This window comes from Lytechinus variegatus, chromosome 10 (genome assembly GCF_018143015.1).
Source record: "Lytechinus variegatus isolate NC3 chromosome 10, Lvar_3.0, whole genome shotgun sequence".
Taxonomy (NCBI): Eukaryota; Metazoa; Echinodermata; class Echinoidea; order Temnopleuroida; family Toxopneustidae; genus Lytechinus; species Lytechinus variegatus.
This window is the reverse complement of record NC_054749.1, coordinates 5,481,483-5,504,889: the sequence shown is the minus strand read 5'-3', so window position 1 is coordinate 5,504,889 and position 23,407 is coordinate 5,481,483. Positions and strand designations below refer to the sequence as shown.

At 36.7% G+C, this 23,407-nt stretch overlaps 1 protein-coding gene across 2 annotated transcripts in view; it reads left to right on the top strand.

Moving 5' to 3' along the window:
• The window catches only part of LOC121422373 (beta-1,3-N-acetylglucosaminyltransferase radical fringe-like), a 34,939-nt gene extending 12,107 nt beyond the window's left edge, over positions 1–22,832 (top strand). Inside the window, exons 4-7 of one of the 2 annotated variants that reach the window (XM_041617374.1) lie at positions 10,459–10,526; positions 11,281–11,375; positions 11,950–12,029; positions 21,335–22,832. In XM_041617374.1, the coding sequence (XP_041473308.1) occupies positions 10,459–10,526; positions 11,281–11,375; positions 11,950–12,029; positions 21,335–21,392 (301 nt within the window). In that variant the 3' untranslated portion in view covers positions 21,393–22,832. Of the gene's footprint in view, positions 1–10,455; positions 10,527–11,280; positions 11,376–11,949; positions 12,030–21,334 lie in introns of both variants that reach the window. The other variant, XM_041617373.1, reaches the window with a different exon arrangement.
• The last annotated feature ends 575 nt before the right edge of the window (positions 22,833–23,407 follow it).

Below are 23,407 nucleotides of genomic sequence, written 5' to 3'. Positions count from 1 at the left end.
AGCTTTTCATTCTCAATAAAGGTTGTTTTCAGGGTTTATTAGTTCTAATACATGCACTTGTATACAAGTTTCATCTTGGTTTGAGAATTTTTTAAATCGGCTGCTCACAAAGTTAAACAATACCTTTAATACTCCTAAAATTCATCATGCATTATGTAGGATCCTGGGATGTGTGTGGGGGGGGGCAATTGACCTAATTTAGCCAAGGCTAGACAGCAGACCAAGACTTTCGTTGACCATGCAAATTATTGAAGTATGATGTTAGACAGTATATTAAAAGATACAGGAAATAATTGAGACATGATCTTGAAGCATGTCTGAAGTGCCAGGTAATGACAGTTTTTTTTCTCCTTCATGTTTCCAATTTTAAGTGAAAATTGTTATATCATGAAGCACTTCTGCCTGATAAGTTCTAAAAAAACCCTACTTTTTCTTTCATCATTTTGTTCATAGGTTTGCCTCAATTTTGTGCTAAACTGGCATCGTCAATGACGAAAATTACTCAAATTTTGCAACGAAATTTGACAAATTGCTTTGAGCTTTTCCAAAATTTTAATACCCTGTCAAACTTTTTTTGAAACAAACCTTTGTATTCATGTAGGGTAGGCCCATGTATTTTAAAGGGAGTTTGCTTTTAATACACAGGTCTTCAAGCTCATACTCACATATTCCTACTACATTTAGAATAGGGATGACAAGGGTTTTGATTGAGACTATGGTGTATGGTTACATTAAACCAAAACTTGGTTCCACAAGACGAAAATAAAATTACAACTGTGTTCAATTAGTATTTTTTTTCAGTTTATATGCTAAAAAGATATAGCTTTTGAAAAGCAATTCTTCAGAACTCCATCATTAAAAGTTGATTGCAGGTCTCGGCCATCTGCAGGTACTTCACCCATCTCGGACATGTAATGCATACGCCGTATATCTGACCTTAACTTCCTTGGTCAGACTCCGAGACCTACAATATGTGGTAGGTGGACTTTAAAAAGACAGTGAGATTGAGCGCTCTCCCAAAATAACAATCTTTTGTGTTTGTATTTTGATATGTGATTCGTGTTTGTGATTCCAGTTTGTGATTCCAGCCTAAGAAACTGGATTGAACGTACCCAAGAGTTTCTTTTTTTATATTTATGTGTTTTTGATAGGATGATGTGTAGTCTGCAGGCACAGACCCTGATTGAAACTTTGATCAACAAGTGTGTCTCCACGCAAAGACTAGCACATTCAAAACTTGCTGTTTCAATTCAGCGAGAGGGCGTCAGTACGCAAGGCATGAGTAGGCTGCAATTCAGACCCTTCACTCGAGTAAAGGGTTTGCACAGCAGACTAGATGGTGTGTGGGAGGGAAAATGTGAAGCAGAGGGCATCTTTGAAATCATGTTCTGCATAGATCTTTGGCATCTCTGGAGAATTCCAGATGCATGGATCTTCATAGATCACTTAAGTCTCGGGAGATTTAAAGATGCCTTTGTATCAAAATCTTGGCATTGTAAGACTTCCAATACTAGTAGTCAAAGATGCTACCCAATATTCCATGGTATATACCACGGCCGCATGTGAAAGTGTTTGGTGATTTAAATGCCCTGTGAAAAGTTGCAGATAGGATTTCCCACCAGTACCCAATTTCGCGGGTTTTTTTAAAGTAAAGCAATCGGAAGGGGGATTAGAGGAAAACTGAGAGGGGGAGGGGGGGGGGAATAATGGAGGTGTATGTTGTATAGAGTGGAAGGGTAGAAAGTAGACAGGGTATGAGATATGAAATAGTTTTGTTTATTGGTTACGGAATTGAATGTCATGATCAAGATGGATTCTTGAGGATGAAACAATATGAATGTAGAAATAGGAAAGGGGCAGTAAAACGATACGTGTACATGCCTTATTTCAAATTCATGTATTGGATGGACCAGCCCTCAAAAATGGGAAAGGGCAAGGAGAACAGAGTCCGACTGTTTTTCAGACCTGTTCAAACGACCTGCTTCATGTAGGTTGCTGGGAAGCGATAGTCTTACCAGGATTCAGATGGTCTGGTCTTTCCATTTAACTCTATCTATATATATCAAGATTCATTTTCTAGTTCTTTACTGGGTACACTGTATACAAGCTACAGGTGTTGTGTATCAAAGGCAGTGGTCCTACTGTACTAGGGAGAACACAGTGTCCCGCAGTGTGAACACGGTGTCCGGCAGTGTGTTCATCATGTGGAATGCAATGTGAAATCCCTCTCACACTGTTAAATTTGAGCATTTCAACAGTGTGAATGACATCTTACAAACATTGTTATGTGAACACACTTAATTACACTGTACATGTAGGTGTGTATATGTGAATATCCTTTTTAAACATAGTCTGCTATGTGAACACACTGAATAGGATGAAATTATGTTTACACTGTTTAATTTCAGCATTTTAACAGAGTGAATCATGTTTTTACACACTGCACATTCATAGTATAGCTGTGTCCAGAGACTGTAAAATCATGTTCACACTGCTAAATTTGAATATTTTAATAGTGTGAATGACCCTTTTACATCACGCTAGTCTGTTATGTGAACACATTGCACATTCTCAATGTGGATGTGGTACACAGTTTGAAATTATCTTCAACCTTTACATGAAAACACTTAACCCTCACACAGTTTATTGTCCACAGTGTGCACATATTTTTCACTCTGTTAGCTTTGAGAACTAACAATGTGAATCACCTTTTTTTTTTACATAATCTGCTATGTGAGCACACTTAACACTCATATACCATTTTCAGCAACTCATGATTTCTTGGTCCGCACCACAAGCGTTCAGTAGCAGATCCGCGCTACTTTTTTTAATGCCACTTTTACGATGGCGCTGGTCTGGTGCTGATAAAAGCAGCACCAAGATAGCCAGGGCACAGGCTATTTCATAAAAAGAAATAATATTTCTTAGCCTGGGACTAGTCAGATCAGCTAGTTACTCAAAGCGGTATGGGTGTATAGGCCCTGTCCACAGTGTGAGATTATTTTGTACTATTAGGCCCGTATTCTGAACTCGGGTTTAAATTAAACCCCGGTTTAAAGTTGTGGTTGAACTATGGAGAGCCAGTTGGAGCACAAATCCCTAACAGTGCACATTCAATTTATTATCTCATATGACACCCAAATCATTCATAATTGTCTCGGAATGATAACTGAAGTATATTTCATCATTATGAAAGCAAAAGGAAACAAAGTTATAAACATAAACAGAAGTTTCGAACTTTTGGCGTCCCATAATTTTAGCATAGAGTTTTTAAACTGTGGTCTAAGTTCAACCTGACTTCAGAATATGGGCCATAGTGTCAGATTGGAGTATTTTCAAAGTGGGTATCACTGTTAAATTAATAATGTAAATCCTCAATCCCATCTGCAGTTAGTCCACAATGTGAGCACACTCTTTCCAGCAGGGAGGGGGGGGTACAGACAAACCGGAGGGGTGAGCAGCTAGGGCAGCAAAGTCATGACCAAGTTTGAATAATCAAGCTTTCACATTGGCATCGTTCACAAGTAGAATGTTCGTGGTTAGCCTGATTGAGTGTCGGGCAGTGGGTTGCGAATGTAAGAGAAGAGTTCGGTGAATTGATAATTGACGACTTCTGATGGCAGCCTATTCCCCAGTATAATCTTATCAATCAGAGCATGAACTGTGAATCAGCACAACATGGATCTCGTTTCGAATCCAGCCTCAAGAAGCCTCATTCTGAACATCTCAACATGTTCCTCAGTGCGCTTTTGCATCAAGGGGTTAACTAACCCCTGGTTTTATCAAGGTTTGGACAGCGTTTCCTACCCTTCATCAATGGCAAATGATGTGTCTTTCTTGACACTGTGAACCGGGATGTTCTTGAAGCAACAGCTAAACCAACAAGTTTACATCAAGGGTTAATCAACTCTCGGGTTATATCAGGGTTTCGAGGGTGCTTAGGGACAGTGATTTTCCGTTTCTAAAAATTGCCTTTTCCGTTTCAGAAAATCTCAAATTCCGTTTCAGCATGTCTGGAAACGGAAATTCCGTTTCCCCATAGACTTTGTGTACAAGAAAAATTGACAATTCCGTTTACATAGAAAACCAATACGCAACGAGTAGCGATGTCAAAATGCTAGCGCTGCTCAAAATTTGCATCTACCAATGTACTAACATCGCTTTAAAATCCATTTTAATCGAAGAGATTCAAGCTCAATTAAATAAATTAGGGAAACATAATCAACATTAATACAGTGCGTCCCAGAAAAAACGAAACCGAGATTTAGCGATCATTTATCATTACTTAATCATAAATAAAATAGACAAATGACCTACCAATTTAAAGCTTAGAATCTCCTCTTTCATCTGATATTACTTAGATTATTTCTCATTCACGCATGAGTGAGCAAAAACAATTTGAAGAAAGGATATCAAAAACTCATTTTGCGGGGGGTATCTGGGTTTCAAAAAGAAAAACACATTTTTGAAAAGTTCAATATCTCCTCTTTAATTTGATACCTAAATTACAGAGAATGGTCAAGAAATAACAAAGTTCTGGTCATTTGAAATAAGGCTTGAATTTCAATAATTTCATAAATTGAAGAGGTTCTCCAGGCTGGCTTTCAAACTCACTCGACACTCCGTTTTGTTGACGATCAGCCATGCATTAAAACTTTTGTTCACCATGCGAAAGCTTCTGTGGGAAACCGGTGAAAACACGTTTATCTCATGAAATTATGGAAATACAAGCCTTATTTCAAATGACCAGAACTTTTTTATTTCTTGACAATTTTCTGTAATTGAGGTACCAAATTAAAGAGCAGATATTGAATTTTTCAGAAATGTGGTTTTCTTTTTGAAACCCAGATACCCCCCGCCAAATGAGTTTTTGGTATCCTTTCTTCAAATTGTTTTTGCTCACTCATGCGTGAATAAGAAATAGCCTAAGTAATATCATATGAAAGAGGAGGTTCTAAGCTTTAAATTGGTAGGTCATTTGTCTATTCTATTTATGATTAAGTTATGATAAATGATCGCTAAATCTCGGTTTCGTTTATTCTGGGACGCACTGTATATTCTCACCTTTCATATTATTAGCATTATTTTATTGGTAAATGGGATTTTATCGCTGATTTGGGGACTTTTCGGACATCGTTTTGAGCAGTCGACGACTTCCGAATATCCGCCATTTTGGATTTGATGAATCACCGTGATCATTATATTATGACCGAACGCAGAGGGCAGCAACACACGGCCGGATTCTGCCTTCTATGCGGACGTAAGTGTAAACTACAAATTGGATACGATCGAGTGATGGAGAGGCTCGAGTGTAGTTACGATGTGTTAATTGTCATGAATGTTGTTGCAAAGTGAGATCGTGTTTTTTCAGTTGATATTAGTATTTTGTTGAGGATTTGGGATTAATTTCTGTTGCTTTTTTGTGCCTTTTGAGAAAAAACATGTTTTCCGTGATTTTCCGTTTGAAAAGCCACTTTCCGCTTCAAACAGCCGATTCCGTGAATTCCGTCCGTTTTCCGCGATCGCGGAAAATCACTGTCCCTAGGTGCTTCCTGCCCTTCACCGCTGTCAAATGATGTGTCTTTCTTGACATAGTAAGCCGAGATTCAGATGCTCTTGAAGCAACAGACAAACCAATAAATTTCAAGGATTCGACTATAAACTCTTGGTTTTATCAATGTTTCAAGGGTGATTCCTACCGTTCATCGCTGTCAAATGATGTGTCTTTCTTGATATTAAAAGCTCAGAATCGGATGCTCTTCAAGCAGTAACTAAACCAACAAATTTGCATTGAGGGGTCGACTTACTCCTGGTTTTATCAGGATTTCATGGGCGCTTCCTGCCCTTCACCGCTGTCTAACGATGTGTCTTTCTTGACAGAGTAAGCTCAGAATCAGATGCTGTTGAAGCAACAGATAAACCAACAAATTTACATCAAGGGTTAATAAACTCCCAGTTTTGTCAGGGTTTTAGGGTGTTCCCTACCCCTTCACCACCATCAAATGATGTGGCTTTCTTGACATAATTTGCTTTTAAACCAAAGACCAAACTCTTCTTGATTTATCTCAGAAGAGCAGACATGCTCCCATTGGAAGACTTTTGGCCCTTGATGAAGAGAGGTCTGATCAAGTCTGACTGCAGTCAAGTGGGTGCACTGATTGGATCCATATGCGCTCAATCTGGAGCATGAATGTCATTTGGGTTTGTCAATGGGGGTGCGTCAAGGGGTTCTGATGCCCCCTCCCCCCTTTTTCACCAGTTTGTCTACACTAGGGTAGTCTGCAGATGCAGACCCCGATTGAAACTACGATCAACAAGTGGGACTTGAGACTAGACTAGCATACCTACAACTTGTTGGGATCTTCTAGATAAGCAAGTCCCAGTCAGGGAATTTAGACTGCAAATTCAGACCTCTTTCCTTGAGAGAAGTAGTAGAATTGCATTTAGGTCTGTTACCCTACTTTAGGGAGGCATGAACGTTGCTATTTACTTTTCAATTTTCAGAATGATTATAAGCTAGGCAGAGTATATGTAAAATTAAATTATGTATTAATATTCTTATTCCAGTCAAACAATCCTTTAAAAAAATGTTACTTTCTTTGGGGGCATTGGGGATATTGAAATAAACAATCGGAAGCAGTAATATAAAAAATGAAGTTTGGATTCCCACCACATGATACTCCTTGGTGTTGAAATTTAATTTCTTTCTCTTCCTGAGCTGCCAAGTGCTATTATTTGGCCAGACCTTCATGCAAACATTCAAACATTTTGAGACCATTTTGAGCTATATCTAGGTCATCGCAGCTGTTGCGGCCTATGTAATCTGTCTGTATGCCTTCCACTTCACTTGGAGCACATTAATTGGAAATATAGCAGGACATCCTCTCATCATTTCAACATATTGCAAACATTTTTAAGTGTCTCGAACATGTTGCCTGTATGGCTTTATTAAAGGTTACCGGTTCAATGTTCATTATGTGTCAGGGGAGTTTATTCTGTAGGCCTATATTAATTTTGTTTCCCCTCCCATTCTGACATACAAGAAAATGAGTTATGTTTGTATTTGCACAATGACTATTTTTGACCAGTACTGAATTGACATGTTTGTTTTTAGACAAATGTTGCTTTTATCTTGTAGCATTTCATAAAGGATTTACCATTTTGGTAACTTTGCCATTATGGCAGTTACCATGGTAACATGACTCAGCAGCCAATCAACATCATGGTTTCCATGGTAATTGCCATAATGGCAAAGTTACCATTAAGTCTTCATGAAACAATAGAGGTTATATGTCCATGATAAAACAGACACTAGTTCTATATGTTCTATAGTTCTATATAGTGGAGGCGCGATAGCTCAGTCGGTAGAGCGGGGGATTCGTATTCCGGTGACCCAGGTTCGATTCCCACTTGGTGCGCTAGTGCCCTTTGGTAAGGCATTAATCCTCAGTACCAGGTCCTTCGGAGGGGACCTTAAGCCGTCGGTCCTCTGGTTGCTTGCTTACAAGCATTCATGCTTTCTTAGCAATCAGGTAAAAAATCACCACCACCAAAAATATTATTAGTAAGATGTCATAATGATTCACTCCAACTTAACCCATTCTGTCATTGAAATTAAATTATAAAATATTGACCTTTTTGGTATTTTCATATTTTTCTGATATTTGTTCCATATATTTCATGATCTTAAATGATATTTCTCTGAAGATTTATACTCTCCGAATTCGCCTTGACTTCGGTAATCTGTACAGGTTAGTTCAAGTCAGGAATGTTAAATCTTCTGGGATTTCCATGATTGATGCCTATTTCTTTTTGTTTGAGTTTAAAAAAAAGAAGAAAAAAAATATGCAAGGGCTAATCCTGTTTAAGGTTGCAATGAGATGAAGTCATACCATTAAGCCCCTTGATTGAGCCTTTTAAGAGTTTGATTTGCCTGCAGGGGGTGTATGGTATTACCATGGGCCTGTTGAACAAAGCCTAGCAATCACTGTAGGAGATTATTGTTATGATTGATTGCATTTACTGCAATGTACAATCAGTTGTGAAAAATCAAGCGTACAATTAATCGCTAACCTTTGTGTTACGGGACCCAGGTATAGAAAGCAACATGGTGGTCTCATCCTTCATTTGTTATGATATTCCTTTTATTTAGTAAACAGAAAACGGGTATAAACCTCCTGGAACATTGCCCAACTCCATGCTACCCAATAGGGACGTCTGCACCATCCCGAGTTTTCAAATTATTTATTCACAGCTTCATACCATAATGCATCGATGCCTTGCTCGAGCAGGAATCGCTCTTCTTGTGATGGTGGAGACAGGGGTTTCTTGAATCTCGAGATTAATCGCGAAGAGGGTCAATAGGGCTGAAATCTCGAGATTAAGCAAACTCGGGATGGTGCAGCACCGCCGGATATGCCAGTGAGATTCAAGATAGCATTCAAGAATTCATTAAAAAGTTTATTTTAAAAATTTGATCGCAGCTTGTAACAGATGAATGGACAACTGTTATACAAAACAGTACAAAGTAAATATGTATACTACAAATATGCAACATAACGTTAAAAATAAAGAAATGAAAAAATATATAAATTTGAAATATTAATTGTGTCAATTGAAATGTGCTATTAGTTTTGAAAATCTGTGGAAAGATGAATATGTTTTGGAAAAAATCATTCACTCCAAATTTAACAGTTAGAGTAGGATTCAACACTACTTCAATATGAAATTATAACGATGTATAATATTTTAAAACCGATTGAATAAAAGGAAAAATGTAACGATTCAAAGTGCATTGAATCTTGACAATTGAAAAGGGAGAATCAGCTAGCTGGCTGGTGTGAGAGTATACCTTAGGAAAATAAATCAGAAGAAATCAACTTCTTCAATGATGATAAAATTCATGGTACTATGAACAATATAACATGTGACTAATTTCTAGAATGATTGCCACTGAAAATAACGTAACAGCTTTGATCGGTCTGGAATCCGGAGCCAATGTCAGTGGTGCGACTGTAGCGCAACATTCACCTTTATATGAACCTATACAGCGGAGCGTCAAAGTGCAACAACCACATGCCAATTGCATCCCTGTCCTTCCTTTACGAATTCATATTCAACCTGCGAGTTTGCAAAGGCCTGTTCTCATTGAATAACGCTATTGTTGAAATGATAACAACACGTCAATATTATGATCATTACAGACGGGTCAAATATTTCTTTGATAATTGAGGCCAGCCATAATAAAGGTCGCAATATAACTTCTATTGATGATATTGCTTCAATGGAATTGTTTACTTCACAGCAGGTTGTGTCATTGATGATGGTAATGAATTAAAGTTGTCTTATCAAGGGGTCAGTTCACCCCAATTACACATTGGTTTGATAACTAAAAGAAAAAAAAACTTGCACAATGCTGAACTTTTGAACAAAATGGGATATCAAATATATTCAAAGTTTAACCATTCTTAAGTTTTACTTTATTTCATAAAAGCAAATGAGGCAACCACTGGCACCACTCACTATTTATTGATTTTGTGTTATGTATTAACATTTAGTCCTTTTTCTCTTTTTTTCTTTCTTATGTGAAACAAAGTTTGAATCGTTCTTAAAGGTAAATTCCAGTTTTGGTAACAATCTCAAAATGACTTTATACAGAATCCAATATAATGACCACCCAAGTGTCTGTTTATATGAATAAAAAATATGTGCCAAATGATTCTGGAAGAAATTGTGTAATTGCTGAGAAATAAGCAAAATAAGCATGGATTTGGTCACTTCCATCGGGTCTTTATTCCAGCAATATTAATACACTGTCCCACGTGTGCCTACTATTTAGCGGGTATTTTCTTTCGGGGAAATTACGCGTAGTTCGCTTTCACATTACCAAAATACCTGGTATTTTCTGATCAGGGTAAATTTCCCGATCAGAGAATACCTGGAACTGACGAACTTCGAGGCGGTCTGAAACCACCTTAAGCCTGGTTTTACAGACTCTCGCATGAAATCAGTGTTTAATGCAACTACTGGAATTTCTTTTTAATCTCTACATCTCCACCTACGGTCTTTTGTACTTACATTTTCTTACTCCAAAGAAACACTTTTTTACTCTGGCCATGTTAAATTAAGCATGAGATGTAGGGAGAGTGTAGTTTAAGTGAGAAGTGATGACAGATGTAGGTGATAATATCACTTTAACTCCATTTTCCCCTTGGAATTTCCCTCTCAACTCATATGAAATATTAAATCATTATTTGTAAATCTGTCTGCAGTTTCAGCTGTGCTTATTTTGAATAGGGATGATTCCAGTTGAAGAGGAAGCGAATCCTTCAACTGTATATAGAAGACTCATTTAGAGTAAATTACTATTTATAATGATGCTCTTAACTTGTTATCCTTCAAATTGTTTCATATCATCAATTGTTTTTTTTTCCTTGATTATTTTTTTCCTTGCAGTAGTGGTACTTTTGAGAGAATGTGCAATAGAGTACGCCTTCCAGACGATGTTACTATTGGTTTCATTATAGGTAAGTTATTGAATATAACATTTTTGGTAGTTTTAATAAAAGTATATGTGTAAGAAATTGTTTCATCATCATTGATAAGTCAAGATTATCTTATTGCATTGGAAAACTTTGGTTTCCCCTATACTGGTCATAGTTGAAGAGCTATATGTTGAAGAGTTATGAAGAGCTATATGTTATATTTAGAGGTATAATAAGCTTTCATAGGGAATTAATGTATGGAGTAAGCCACACAGAAAAGGTTAATATGAATTATACATTGATTGAATTTATTGACTCATTTGTTTTTGAAAACACATTATATATATATATTCATATAATTACCATAATTTCTTACAGTCATTTTGATAATTTCTCTCTTTTTCAACTATGTAATAAAATTAATAATAATATGGACCAGTTATGTCGCACAGATATTTCACAATTTCTTTACACATGATTATTTCATATGTAACTGTTTTATAACATGTCTTTCTCAAGTTGATTTTATGACATTGATATATTTTTTTATGATGTTGACTTGTTATGATTGTATTTATTTGATTTATATATTGTTGAAAATGAAATAAATGAAATGAAATATGCATATACCCGACTGCCTTTTTACACAAATCGATGATTGGCTCCCAAAATCATGATATTGCCCCTTTTATCTGCATGTCATTTTGAAATTCTATCTTCCTATTTCAGTAACCCTTATATTGTTTGTATTGTACCTCTCATCAATCTCTATATATTTTTTTCTTTGAAATTGCAGAAATTTTATTGAAGAAACCTCTGACAAAAGTGCAAACCTTCAACTCTCACCTTCAGCAACTGGCCAGAATTCCAACTAGACAACTTCAAAATCAGGTAAGGTTTGTCTCCTATATATGTACAAGATTTTGTTCAAGGCGGATTGAAATTATTTTGCAACATTAAAAGTCAACATTGATATCATTTAGAAAAAAATATATGAAGCAAGGATGTCTTTAAGGAAAAATTATGCTTCTGGGTGACGCCTTCTGGGTTGCTTAGAATTCATTTGAATTTTGCATTTGGGGACAACTTGGAATATGATTGTTTTTTGAAAGATGTGTATCTTTGTTTTGGTGGCGATTTGCATTTGATTATGATTGATGTATATCACCTCTATGCTTTTGTATCTCAGAATTTAAAGATTGTCAGCAAAGCTGAGAATGAGCTGTATTTCAAAAATAAAGCAAGCTTTAAATCCGAAAACAGTCTTCGATTTCCTGAAAAGAACTGTTCTTATGCAAGAGAAGGGTGTGACTTGATAACTCTAAAATCAAGTTTTTCTAAGCTGCCCTCCATTTTAAAATTCAAGGTACACAGTCTCAACGGCCAACATTAATTCCTTTTCACAGGAAGTTTGAATCGAACAATGTTAAGTTTTCTTCTTGGTTCAATTTGTTTTTAATTTCAGCTTACCTTGAGTTATAGTATTACTGAAAGTAGACGCAATGTTATCAACTTGGCAGCTATTATGGATGATGATCCAACCAGGTATGGTATAGCTTCTCTCAAAATGTGAAAATATTTGGAAATGAACAAGATTTCCGGTGATATTCAAAAGAATAGCATCAAATTCGACTTGATTATTGCTTCTCTGATTGCCGTTTGATTCCATTTTGTCCAATCAATTGGGCTAAGAAACAATTTTTGTTGATTCTTTGGATAGTGTTTTCAGTGGAGATGGTGTAAGGCTAATCTTATGAAAATAGATGAAATAAAATGAATAAAATAAAGGAATAGAAATTCTTTGTATCTCGTTATTTACTCGGAGGAACACAGAGACGTTTAGTTTACAAAGTTTGTGGAACCATTGGCGGCAGACGCCAACAAAATTAGGAGAGATCCACTTGAAAGTTTGTGATGGACACAGGTAAAAAATTTGACAAGCCAACGAAAAAAAAAAGGGTCATCAACCAAAATTTTAGGGGGGGGGGGACCAAACACATTTCAGGGGGGACGCAGGCAACAAAATTGACAAGCAAAAAAAAAGAGTTATCTGAAAGAATTTCAGAGGGGGACCATCCCCCCTACCTCAAATTTAGGGGGGATCTGTCCCCGTTTCCGCCGCCTATGTGTGGTACTAATTAAAATGTGAATAAAACATATGCTCTGATACATAAGATTTGAACAATTCTACTATCTAGTTACCTATTCAGAGGAACGGAAGTTGAAAATGACAGGTAGATTAATTCAATTACGACAAAAAACATATCCGTAAATGACATATGATTTGACAAATCCTGTTATTTTAGAGGAGCACGGGGATGGGATATGCATTTTAACATGGAGGGTGAATTAATTCAAGTGTAATAATAAAGAGATAGTATTTAGTATAGTAGTGTAGTTTTTTTATTCAAACCATATGAAACACAAACAATGGTACAAAGCAAAACATCTGGGCCTGTTGTACAAAGAGTTAAGATTGATCCGATCAATCGTGACTCTATGGAAATCCATCAGTGTCATGATTTTTTCTATGAAAAATTTGCACAATGTCCTTTTTTTGCAAAGAGAAGCGCAGTGAATTTTTAAGAAAACCATGAATGCATGAATATACATCACAACTAAAAAATATTTGGAACAAACATGCATAATAGATGTTGATGTTGCTGGCCATCCATAGTTGCGATTGATCGGATCAATCGCAACTCTTTGTACAACAGGGCCCAGATATCTTCTGATATAAGATTGAAAAAAAGTGGGTACAGTTTGGGAGAGGAGTTTATTTCGTATTTTCTTTTCATCTGATCATAGCTTGGAAAATATATTGGTACCAACATAATGTATTCTATGCAGGTGATAACCGATCAGTAACATTTTCTAATATTTAATTCTGTGTGCGACGATTTCCTATCTCTTCCAAAAAGCTTTTATTACAATCTACACATCCGTCCAATTTTGATTCCCCCAAAATGTCAGAAGCCTCAGTTCTGTTCTTTAATGATAACAGCAGCGTGTTCCAGCACGGGGTTGCCTGTGGTAACGCTTGGCTGGGGTGCGATTTACGGCCGAAGACTGGTGTCCCGTTACATGAAGCAATTACTGCAAACCTGGGGATAAGATATAAATATTTATAGCGAGCTAAAAACCATCTGGGTTCACATTTATCTAGGAGGACTGATTAAGGCTCTGGGTGGTTGGGAGGGATGGTGCATAAATTACTGGAAAGAAACCAATCGTCCGGTGAGAAAGAAGGCAAGGATGATGATGATGATATAAATGTAGGGCCTGTATGTACTTTGTACACTAAGTATGGTTTATTTCCATTTCCATGATAAGATTTTTCATAGTAAAGAAAGAAATGGAGAATGAAGGAGATATATTGATATGTCATCTTGATTTTGAAATATTTTATGGGACATGTATTATAAAAAAATGATTTCATTTAATAATGTTAAATTATTATAGACTTGGAAAAGCATAAATATTGGGGGAGTAAGGCATGGAATTTCTGTAGTTGCTTTTCCATCTTGTAAGTATGTTTTAATTAATGATTTCATTTAATAAAAGAAGAAAGTAAACTTTTTTTTTCTTCAAGTAGAGAGAGAAAAATAGAAAATTCTATTTAGATTATGGTAAGGGTATATCCTGGTTAGGTATTTATTTCCTGTATTGAAATAGAAGAGAAATCCAAATTTATCAACAATTTAATAGAGGATGTACCTGATAAAGGAAGATGGTATGTGAAATACTTCACCTATATGTATATGATTAAATTCATTATTCATCATTTTTATTGGTTGTGTTTTTTTGGTGTAAATTTGCTATAATGCATTGTTGTATTGAATAAATTGTGATGAGGAGCAATTCATGATCGTATTTTTCCTTGGCAATATAATTGGGTCGTTTGGGAGGAATAGAGACCTACAAACCTGATCCCACCTTGAATTATGATTATTAGTTTCAGTCTTCGCAATAAGCTAATGATGAATTTCAATTAGCAGAATTAGACCACTATTGTTCATCAGGGCCATTTCCATTATGATACACAAGTTGGCTTTCCAGAAACTGATTATAAATGTCATATGCAGTATTAAGGCTGGATTCTGGGATTATATTTCTGTTAGTATGCCATTGTGAGCTTAGCTTCATATCAATTCATTATATTGTAGGCAATCAGACTGATTAAAAAACATTGCTACATTTGGTTTTATTTTCAGACATTTTTAATGTTTGACTCCCCATAACATTCACTGCTGTGACATGGTCAGTTGGCAAAACAGCAAAGTGATGATGTAATAACTCATTAACACATAGATGATAGGGATCATGGAAAGACATTCTTATCTTTAAAGGAAAAGTCTAACCCAACGAATAGGTGATTTGAATAAAAATAGAATAATCCAACAAACAAAAACACTGAAACTTTTACCAAAATTGGATATAAAATAAGAAAGTTATGACATTTTAAAGTTTAGCTTAATTTAACAAAACAGTTATATGCACATCCTGGTTGGTATACAAATGAGGAGACTGATGACGTCATCCACTCACTATGTTTTTGTATTTCATTATATGGAATATTCAAATTTTCTGTCTCAAGTGATACAAAGATTAATTCCTCCCTGAACAATTGGAAATAACATTGGTTTTATTACTATATGGTACAGTCAAGTTGATCCTTATTGTTAAATCTGAAAAAAAATGAAATAATATATAATTTAAACAATAAAAAAACAAAAGAAATGGTGAGTGTTGAGTGGGCGTACATCATCGACTGTCTCATTTGCATGTTGCCTAGTTGTGCATATAAGATTTTAAAATGTTGGAGAGAATTAAGGATTATAGTGTAAGATAGTAGAAAGGCAATAACGATAGGAAATCCAATATCTTCTGCCTTGTCTTCCGTCACACTCCACCGGGAATTCATCACTTTATATGCTTCTACGGGATGCCTCAATAAATTAGCATTCCTGTCAAGCATTTTGGAGATTCAGCTTGTGCTTCCTTGCTCTGCCTATTCGTTCAGGGATCTGTTTCATAAAACATGAGATAATGACGTATTTGCAGTAACAGTTAAAAGCTACTGAAATCCTTCATTCAGTAAATTAGCCTTCCTGTCAAAGCATTTTGGAGATTCAGCTTATGCTTCCTTGCTCTGCCTATTCGTTCAGGGATCTGTTTCATAAAACTTGAGATAATGAAGTATTTGCAGTAACAGTAAAGAGCTACTGAAATCCTTCATTCAGTAAATTAACCTTCCTGTCAAAGCATTTTTGAGATTCAGCTTATGCTTCCTTGCTCTGCCTATTCGTTCAGGGATCTGTTTCATAAAACTTGAGATAATAACAAATTTGCAGTAACAGTTAAAAGCTACTGAAATCCTTCAATCTGGGCCTTGTTTCAAATACCCTTTTCATAAACCTATCCTCCAATTAGCCGCCTAAGAGTAATGCGGATAATTCAATAAAAATTGCGTTCATAAACTCCGAAAATAAGCCGCATTATTTTTACGAGCGCCCGTCCTGAAAAAGGGGATAATCGCCATGACAACTGGACACGCCCCCTCCGATGCGGTTGTGTTGGAAAAGGGTGACCTTGTGACCGCACCATGGCAATTATCCGCATAATTTGGAAATGCGTTCATAAACTCAAAATCTTGTCCCGATGCTGCTATTATGCGGATAATAGCAGCATCAGAGTAATGCGGATAACTCTTGTCCTCCTCCAATTTTACGACCAAATTATGCTGCTATTAGCCGCCTAATTCATTTTAATGGGGTTTATGAAAGGGGTATTAAAGGACTTGCAACTATTGTAACTTTGTCATAATGGCAACTACCATGGTAACAGGGCTCAGCAGCCAATCATAATCAAGGTTTGCACGGTAGTTGCCATAATGGCAAAGTTACAACGGTTTTGAAGGGGAAGTTCACCCTGACAAAAAGTTTATTGTAAAAATAGCAGAAAAATTTATGAAAAACGTTGCCGAAGGTTTGAGAAAAATTCATCAAATAATTAAAAAGTTATTAGAATTTCAATTATTTGATTTGTGACGTCATATGTGAGCAGCATTCCTACATAGCGAATGGTAAAACATCATGAAATGTCATTTTCTCAGAAAATTGAAAATGGTTTTCACTGTAACTTTTGTATATCAATAGACAAATTGTTTCACACCCGATCATGAAAAGAAAACAAAATTAAGTCATCAGGAACCATACAAAATTTGAAATTTATGCATTTTATATTACATAACACATGGGACATCTGCTCGTTTATGACGTCACAAATCCAAAACTTTGAACTCTAATAACTTTCTTACTCCTTAACGGATTTTCCTCAAACCTTCACCAATATTTTTTACTATTTTTTCTGCTATTTTTACAAGAAAGTTTTCTTCAGGGTGAACTTCCCTTTAAGTCCTTTATGAAACTGGGCCCTGATGTTCACTGAAAATTGCCAATTTGAAGCTTCAAATCGTTGAGGCAGCCGTAAAAGCTTCTAGACTATTGAGATTAATCTCTGGGAAGATAACTTTTCTGATATTTATATTTTGATACATGTATAGATTTTAGCCATGTAATCCACCATCAAATTAGCTGAATACCAGTTTTGTGTTGAGAAGACATGCATTTACGTACTGGGTGGGTCTATATGAGCACGATGTGGTGGTAAATTGCCAATTTGTCCACTCAGCACATGGTCTACTTTCATTTAGTCTAATTCCATCCATCAACATTTCGTATAACAACCCTTTGGTCCAATAATCATTTGGTCCTACCATCACTCCGTCTAACCACCCATTTGTCTATGACCATTTCGCCTCATAACCATTTGGTCTAATATCCATTTAATTTTCATTCATTTTGCACACATAACTCTTAGTCGAATTATACCCCTTTCAGTAACTCGCTGGCCCGGGCCAGGCCCGGGCTAAGTCGTAAAATTTTGAGTTTATGAATGGCGCGGGCCAAAATAGCCCGCGCCAGGCCCGGGCCAAAATTTTGGTGCTGCTTTTATCAGCACCAGACCAGCGCCAGGCCCGCACCAGGCGCCGACCAAAGAGTTTATGAACGGATAGCAGCACCAGGCCCCGGCCAAAATTCCTCACACGGTCAAAGGTCACACAATTCTGGCCGTGCCTCCGCATCGCGTGTACATCAAATTTACCGCGCGAATATTCAGCGAATACGGAGCACTTCCGCTCTGTATATGGCGTGTTCAGTTCCCATGACAGTTTGCCCTTACGTGCCCAAGTTTTTGAATGGGTGATCGTAAAAGTGGCGCGGCTCTGCTATAGTTACTGAAAGCATTTTTTATCGCTGGGTGCGGACTATTTTAGTGCGGGCCTGGTACGGACCAAAAAATCATGAGTTACTGAAAACGGCATAAGACCAAATGGTATGTGGACTAAATGGCTATTTGACTGTCCGATTAGTAGACGAAATGGTGAATGGATGAATTGGCAGTTAGACCATGTGGATAGTGGACAAACTGATGGTAGACCAAATGATGGTAGGCGAGTTGACAATTGGACAAATTGGAAATAAACCAATGCGGTTCCCTGTGTTTGGAATCTTGATCTCTTGAATGATATCCTGTAGAAAAACTTGATTGTAATTCAAATCCTTCAGGTAAACAGTCAAAGGGATGGGAATAAAAGGCTAGTATCAAAGAACTGCTTAAGCTTTGAGTAAGAGGTTTACATATCATCCAAATGCCACAATACGGTCGGTCTGAATAGACTCATGTAAGCTACTGTCACATGAACCAAACTGACTCCAAAGTGACCAATGGTACGCCATTGAAAATAACAGAATAGCTTTGATCGATCTGGGGCCCTTAACACAAAACTTGGCAATATTCGTAGCACATTTTTCTACGATTGATTCCATAGACTACAATGTACAATCAATCGTGAAAATCAAGTGTATGATTAATCGCTAACCTTTGTGGTATGGGACCCTGGTGTTGGTTGAGTTTGTGTGACTCTTTTGGTTATTGCCTTGATAATCCTCTTCTATCTTCCAAAGATATGTAAACTACACAAATTTTTCTGACCACCTCTGGCAATGTTTTATAAATATTTTTGTGCTCTCACATTTTCTTGCTTGTTTGGCATCACTTTATTGTACGAAAAGCAATAAAGGAACAGTGTAAAAATATGTTAATACAGATACATGTATACATTGAATAAGACATTACATAAGAGAGCCCAGGATATGGTCACATTATTGACGCAAGCAGGGCAGATTAAGCATTATGTAACAGTTACAGGAAGCACCAAAACGAGTTACCAAAATGAAAAAATTATTTATAATCAACTAGAGTAAATCATGATGGAATATTCAGTGAAAGTATTAAACTGTTAATCATCGAGTTGATTTGTTATTTTTCAAGTAAATGGATGGGTGGAAATCTTGCAGTGGTCAGTTTGCTTCGACTCACTGGATAGATTTCCTGGGGGGTTATTTTGCATACAGAGAAAAACTCATTTAGGGGGAGTTTGGAAATTATGTGGTCATGCGTGTGTACAGCAGTATATTTGACTGCCCCCCCCCCCCCCCGATAGATGTGTTGTAGTCTTTTTAAGATTAAGATAAACGATGGAAATTGAGGAAACATTCATTCTTATTTGATTCATATCAACTTTCCTTTCTTATACATTTAAAATGGATGTTAGTGAGCACAAATGAAAATAGCTGAAATTGTAAAAGTTCCCACCTTTTTACATAGTACACAAAAAGCTGAAAATTAATTGAAAAACTAGCTGGAGTGAGCTAAAAGCTGTACTCTCAAACCCCTGATATAAGCATTAGGACAGAAGACTATACATGTTATAATTTGAAAGACCTGTTGGGGGCAGTATTTACATAATGAGATGTAATCTTTTTAACAAGGTGGATTTACTTCATTCAAAATCTCTTTTGATTCGTAACATATCGGCAAGAAGGGAGCTGTGCAGCGCAAATCTGCCATGAAGATTACCATGGATAGGTTTTCAATAGAATAGGCATAAATCTTGCTCATTTGCTTCTATGGAGGCCTTTTGAAATGCTTATTTGGGGCTACATGTATACACAGGGCTAAAAGAGGGGGCTAAGGAAGGGGCTTTAGAAAGCTATCTGTGCATGTAATGGAGAAGTTTTGTTTGTCAAAATATCAGCTCTAGCATTATTTGATGTTATCTATTAAAGCTTTAGAAGATATCATGTTTTATTATTCACAATCATAGCTAGGATTTTCCATTCTAAAAATATACTAGACATTTCAATTTCTGAAAATGTGCACTTTTATTCCAGATTTGGACTAAAATGGAAATTTTGTTTTGTCTTAGTAAATGTACACAACAAAAACATTTGTTAAGCTTTGCGAACTTATATTCAGTGAATTTCCCACAAAGAGTGAAGAACTCAAACTGATTTTCTGTTTCGATTTACCTGCAACCAAGTAGCAAATCAAAGTTATAGTTAAAAACTGGGTCAAACTTCTCAACATCGCTGATGGCTTAAGATCCATCACAGGTCACAAAATTGAATACTGTATTTCACCCATGAATATAGAGCTTTATTTCACCGACAACATATGAATACAACATATTTCCCTGCAATTATAAAGGTTTTTCTTTTCATTTTAGGTAAAATATGGGCATACAAAACAAAAGGTTTTCTTTTGGAATTGGCAAAAGAGTGGATATTTTCCTTGGGGAAATAGAAATGGCATCAAAGCTTTATGGTACTAAGAATGTTATATATATTTTTCTCTTTTTTTGCAGTAAAAAAGGGATGAATTTGGTCAAGGGTTCTTTTTGCGCCTATTAAAGCAGCCATTCAAGATGAATGTTTTCATGGAACTTGCCATTGGATCAGTTGAAAAAAGTTACAATGATCTGGTAATTTATATATAACATGCCCCCCCCCCCCCCCGCAAAGTTCACAAAATATAAAAGATTTTGGGGCCTTTAGATAGTATACAAATCTTAGTTAACAGTTTGCAATTCCTAACGATATCAAAATCTCAACAATATGCAAATCTGATCAACAAGCAAATCTTAGTATAGAGAAAATAGTGTGAATCTTAACAATATGCAAATCTTGACAATATTTGAAGAAGAAAATCCAGGAGTGGTCCAGTGCAAATATGCTCTCAGAGTGGTCAATCTTTTGACCACAATCTTGAGTCTTGACTGTGTAGGTTCGTAATCTCTGTTGATAATTGTGATTCTAAGCATGGACCTACTGGGTCCATGTTAGAAGTATCCAGTTACATAGCATTACATACCCCCTCCTGAAAGAGCCATTGCCATATTAATAAGACATATCGTCGCCTCAAGGCCGCTAACATATTTTGGCGCCAAAAAAATTGAATTTTGTTTTATTGTTTAAATGGAAAAAGCATGTCATGAACTCTCTTCTGGTACCATTCTCAAACTTTAATATGACGTTATTATGACATAATAAGCAAAAAATTCCCACTTGCTTTAGCACATAGATGCGTCCTTTCTCTGGGAACAAGACACTTCTCGTTTAACGTGCTTGCGCGCACAGACTATTTCGCTCTAGCGGCCTTTCTGCGGTCACTGGATCAGCGGATTGCACATTTTTCTTAATTTATTGCATTATTAAGTGATATATCTTTTATGTGAAATCAAAATTCTTGTCTTAAATATATTTTCAGTTTAAATCCGTGTTCATATTACTCTCACAAGCTCCCATTCACTTAAAACCATGAATAGCCTATGGATAATCCCTTTTCTACATATAGCTAGAATAGTGCTACAAATTGAGTCATATTCCTAGATCTGTGTGACGTTATGTTGTAACCTTTTTCTTTTTCTCTATTTTCTTCCATAGATTCAAATCATTCCATTGTACGTACTTCCGGGGATATGGGAACTGTCCATCCAACTAGCGTCATCTTTGATGCAGCTAATGGTCAGCCATTGGTCATCTTAGGATTGTCATTAGCAACCATCCTGAGGCCAGAGCTGCTGGACCGTGGTCAAACCAGCTATCATCCGAAGGGGTTGTTCTTATTTATCCAACGAATGTCATCCTTGAGGCAGCTAACAGTCAGCTATTAGACATCTGATTGTCTTTACCATCCTTGGGCCAGTGCCACCAGACCACGGTCAAACTAGCTATTGTCCAAAGGAGTTGTCCTTATTCATCCAACGAATGTCATCCTTGAGGCAGCTAATGGTCAGCTATTAGACATCTAATGGTTGTCTCTACCATCCTTGGGCCAGTTCCGCCAGACCATGTTCAAACTAGCTATTGTCCTAAGGAGAAGTGGTCATCTTTATGCAGTACCTAACATCCTTTTGATAGATGACATTCTTCTTGGTGATTATCGAAGGGCAAGCTTGTGGTCATTGCAATGAACATCTCAGCATCTTCATTGCCAGCTAATGGTCATTTCATCCACCATCCTGTTACCAGTAACATGTAGATCAATGAGTGCCCTTTGTACTACTGCAATGACCGGCTACGAGTAGCTCTGAATTTTATTTCAGCGTTCATCGTCTGTCTGGACAGATAATGGTCATCTTAGATCAGCTGAAAGTTGAATCACTCAGTTATGTTCATATGAATGATTTTATTAGTCTACCAATTAGCGACTATCGCTGTAGCCATCTACTGGTGAGCTAGTCGTCCTTTCAGTTTCCGTCTTCTGTCCAGTTAACGGCCATCTTCCATCTATTAGTCACCTGAAGGACGTACAGCTCACCCTCCTCCAACAAACGAGTACTAGAGTACAGTGTCTGGAAAGATAAAACAAGAAAGTAAAATGTATTGATGTATGGGTATCCAAGTATCTGTGGTGCTGAGGAATGTTGAAGGCCATGAAAGGCACTTGGTCTTCGTTCCTCGAATACTTTTTTATCAATATGCTGCAGCCAATGTTTGTTTGTCTGTTATTTTAAAAAAAGAGACGGGTGTCAGAGCAGTTCAAGTACAATAACCAAATTGAAACTGTGAGTCTTCTTAGGTTGTTGGCTAATTGGGGTGTGTTTCATGAAGCAAGTAGGCAGTGGATTTCCATTGACTAATTAGTTCTGAGCCGCAAGGATTAACAGTAGCTTATAACAATCGTGAGGGAATATCACCGATTATTTTTTTTGTGAAACTCTCCCTCAATGCCTGCCTGTGAGTTTGTATGTTATATAGTCAGGGTGGGTTTTTCATAAAGCTGTTTGTAAAGTTATGGATGACTTTCCGCATGACTGGTTACCCTTTCGTGTGCTAAATGAAATAGCCCTCTAGCTGATTTAGCACTTGAGAGAATGTTCCAGTCGCTCGTAAAGTTGTTCATAAGAACATTGCTCGTAACTTTACAAAAAGCTTTTTTTTTAAAGATGTCCTACATGCAATTGTCAATGGGAGGATGCATGGGATAGGGTGTATGTGCATACCTCTCTTGTCTTCAGGTGCAGAGGTCATGTTTTTGTTGAAAGGTCATATATCAGGTCATAGGTCATGATTCTATTGTGATCATCACATAAAGGTATATTTTCAAGATATTCAGATATATGATAGCAATATTTTTGTGGACGGTGGTCTTTGTTGTAAGCATTATCAAAGGAGTGAGCAGGAATGTCTGGGAAGACTGTCATTGATTACAAAGTGACCAAGCATGCAGTTGTTCCCGTCTTACTCCTCCGAAGAGTGGGGCTTCTATTCTGATGTCTGGTTGAACTAACGCCATGGTCTTACCATTGGTGTAAATTATGGAAAGCCAAAAATAGCGAAATTGCATTGCCATTACATGTTCCCTATCTTTACTTGGCGCTTTCCTCGTGTTTTAATGATGAAGAGAAGAACTCATTCATTAGTTATTCCCAGTCAGGTATGAATGATTTGAGTGTCAAATGAGCTGACAAATTGAACTTGTAGCGTTACAGATACATGTCAATTTTGGCTTTC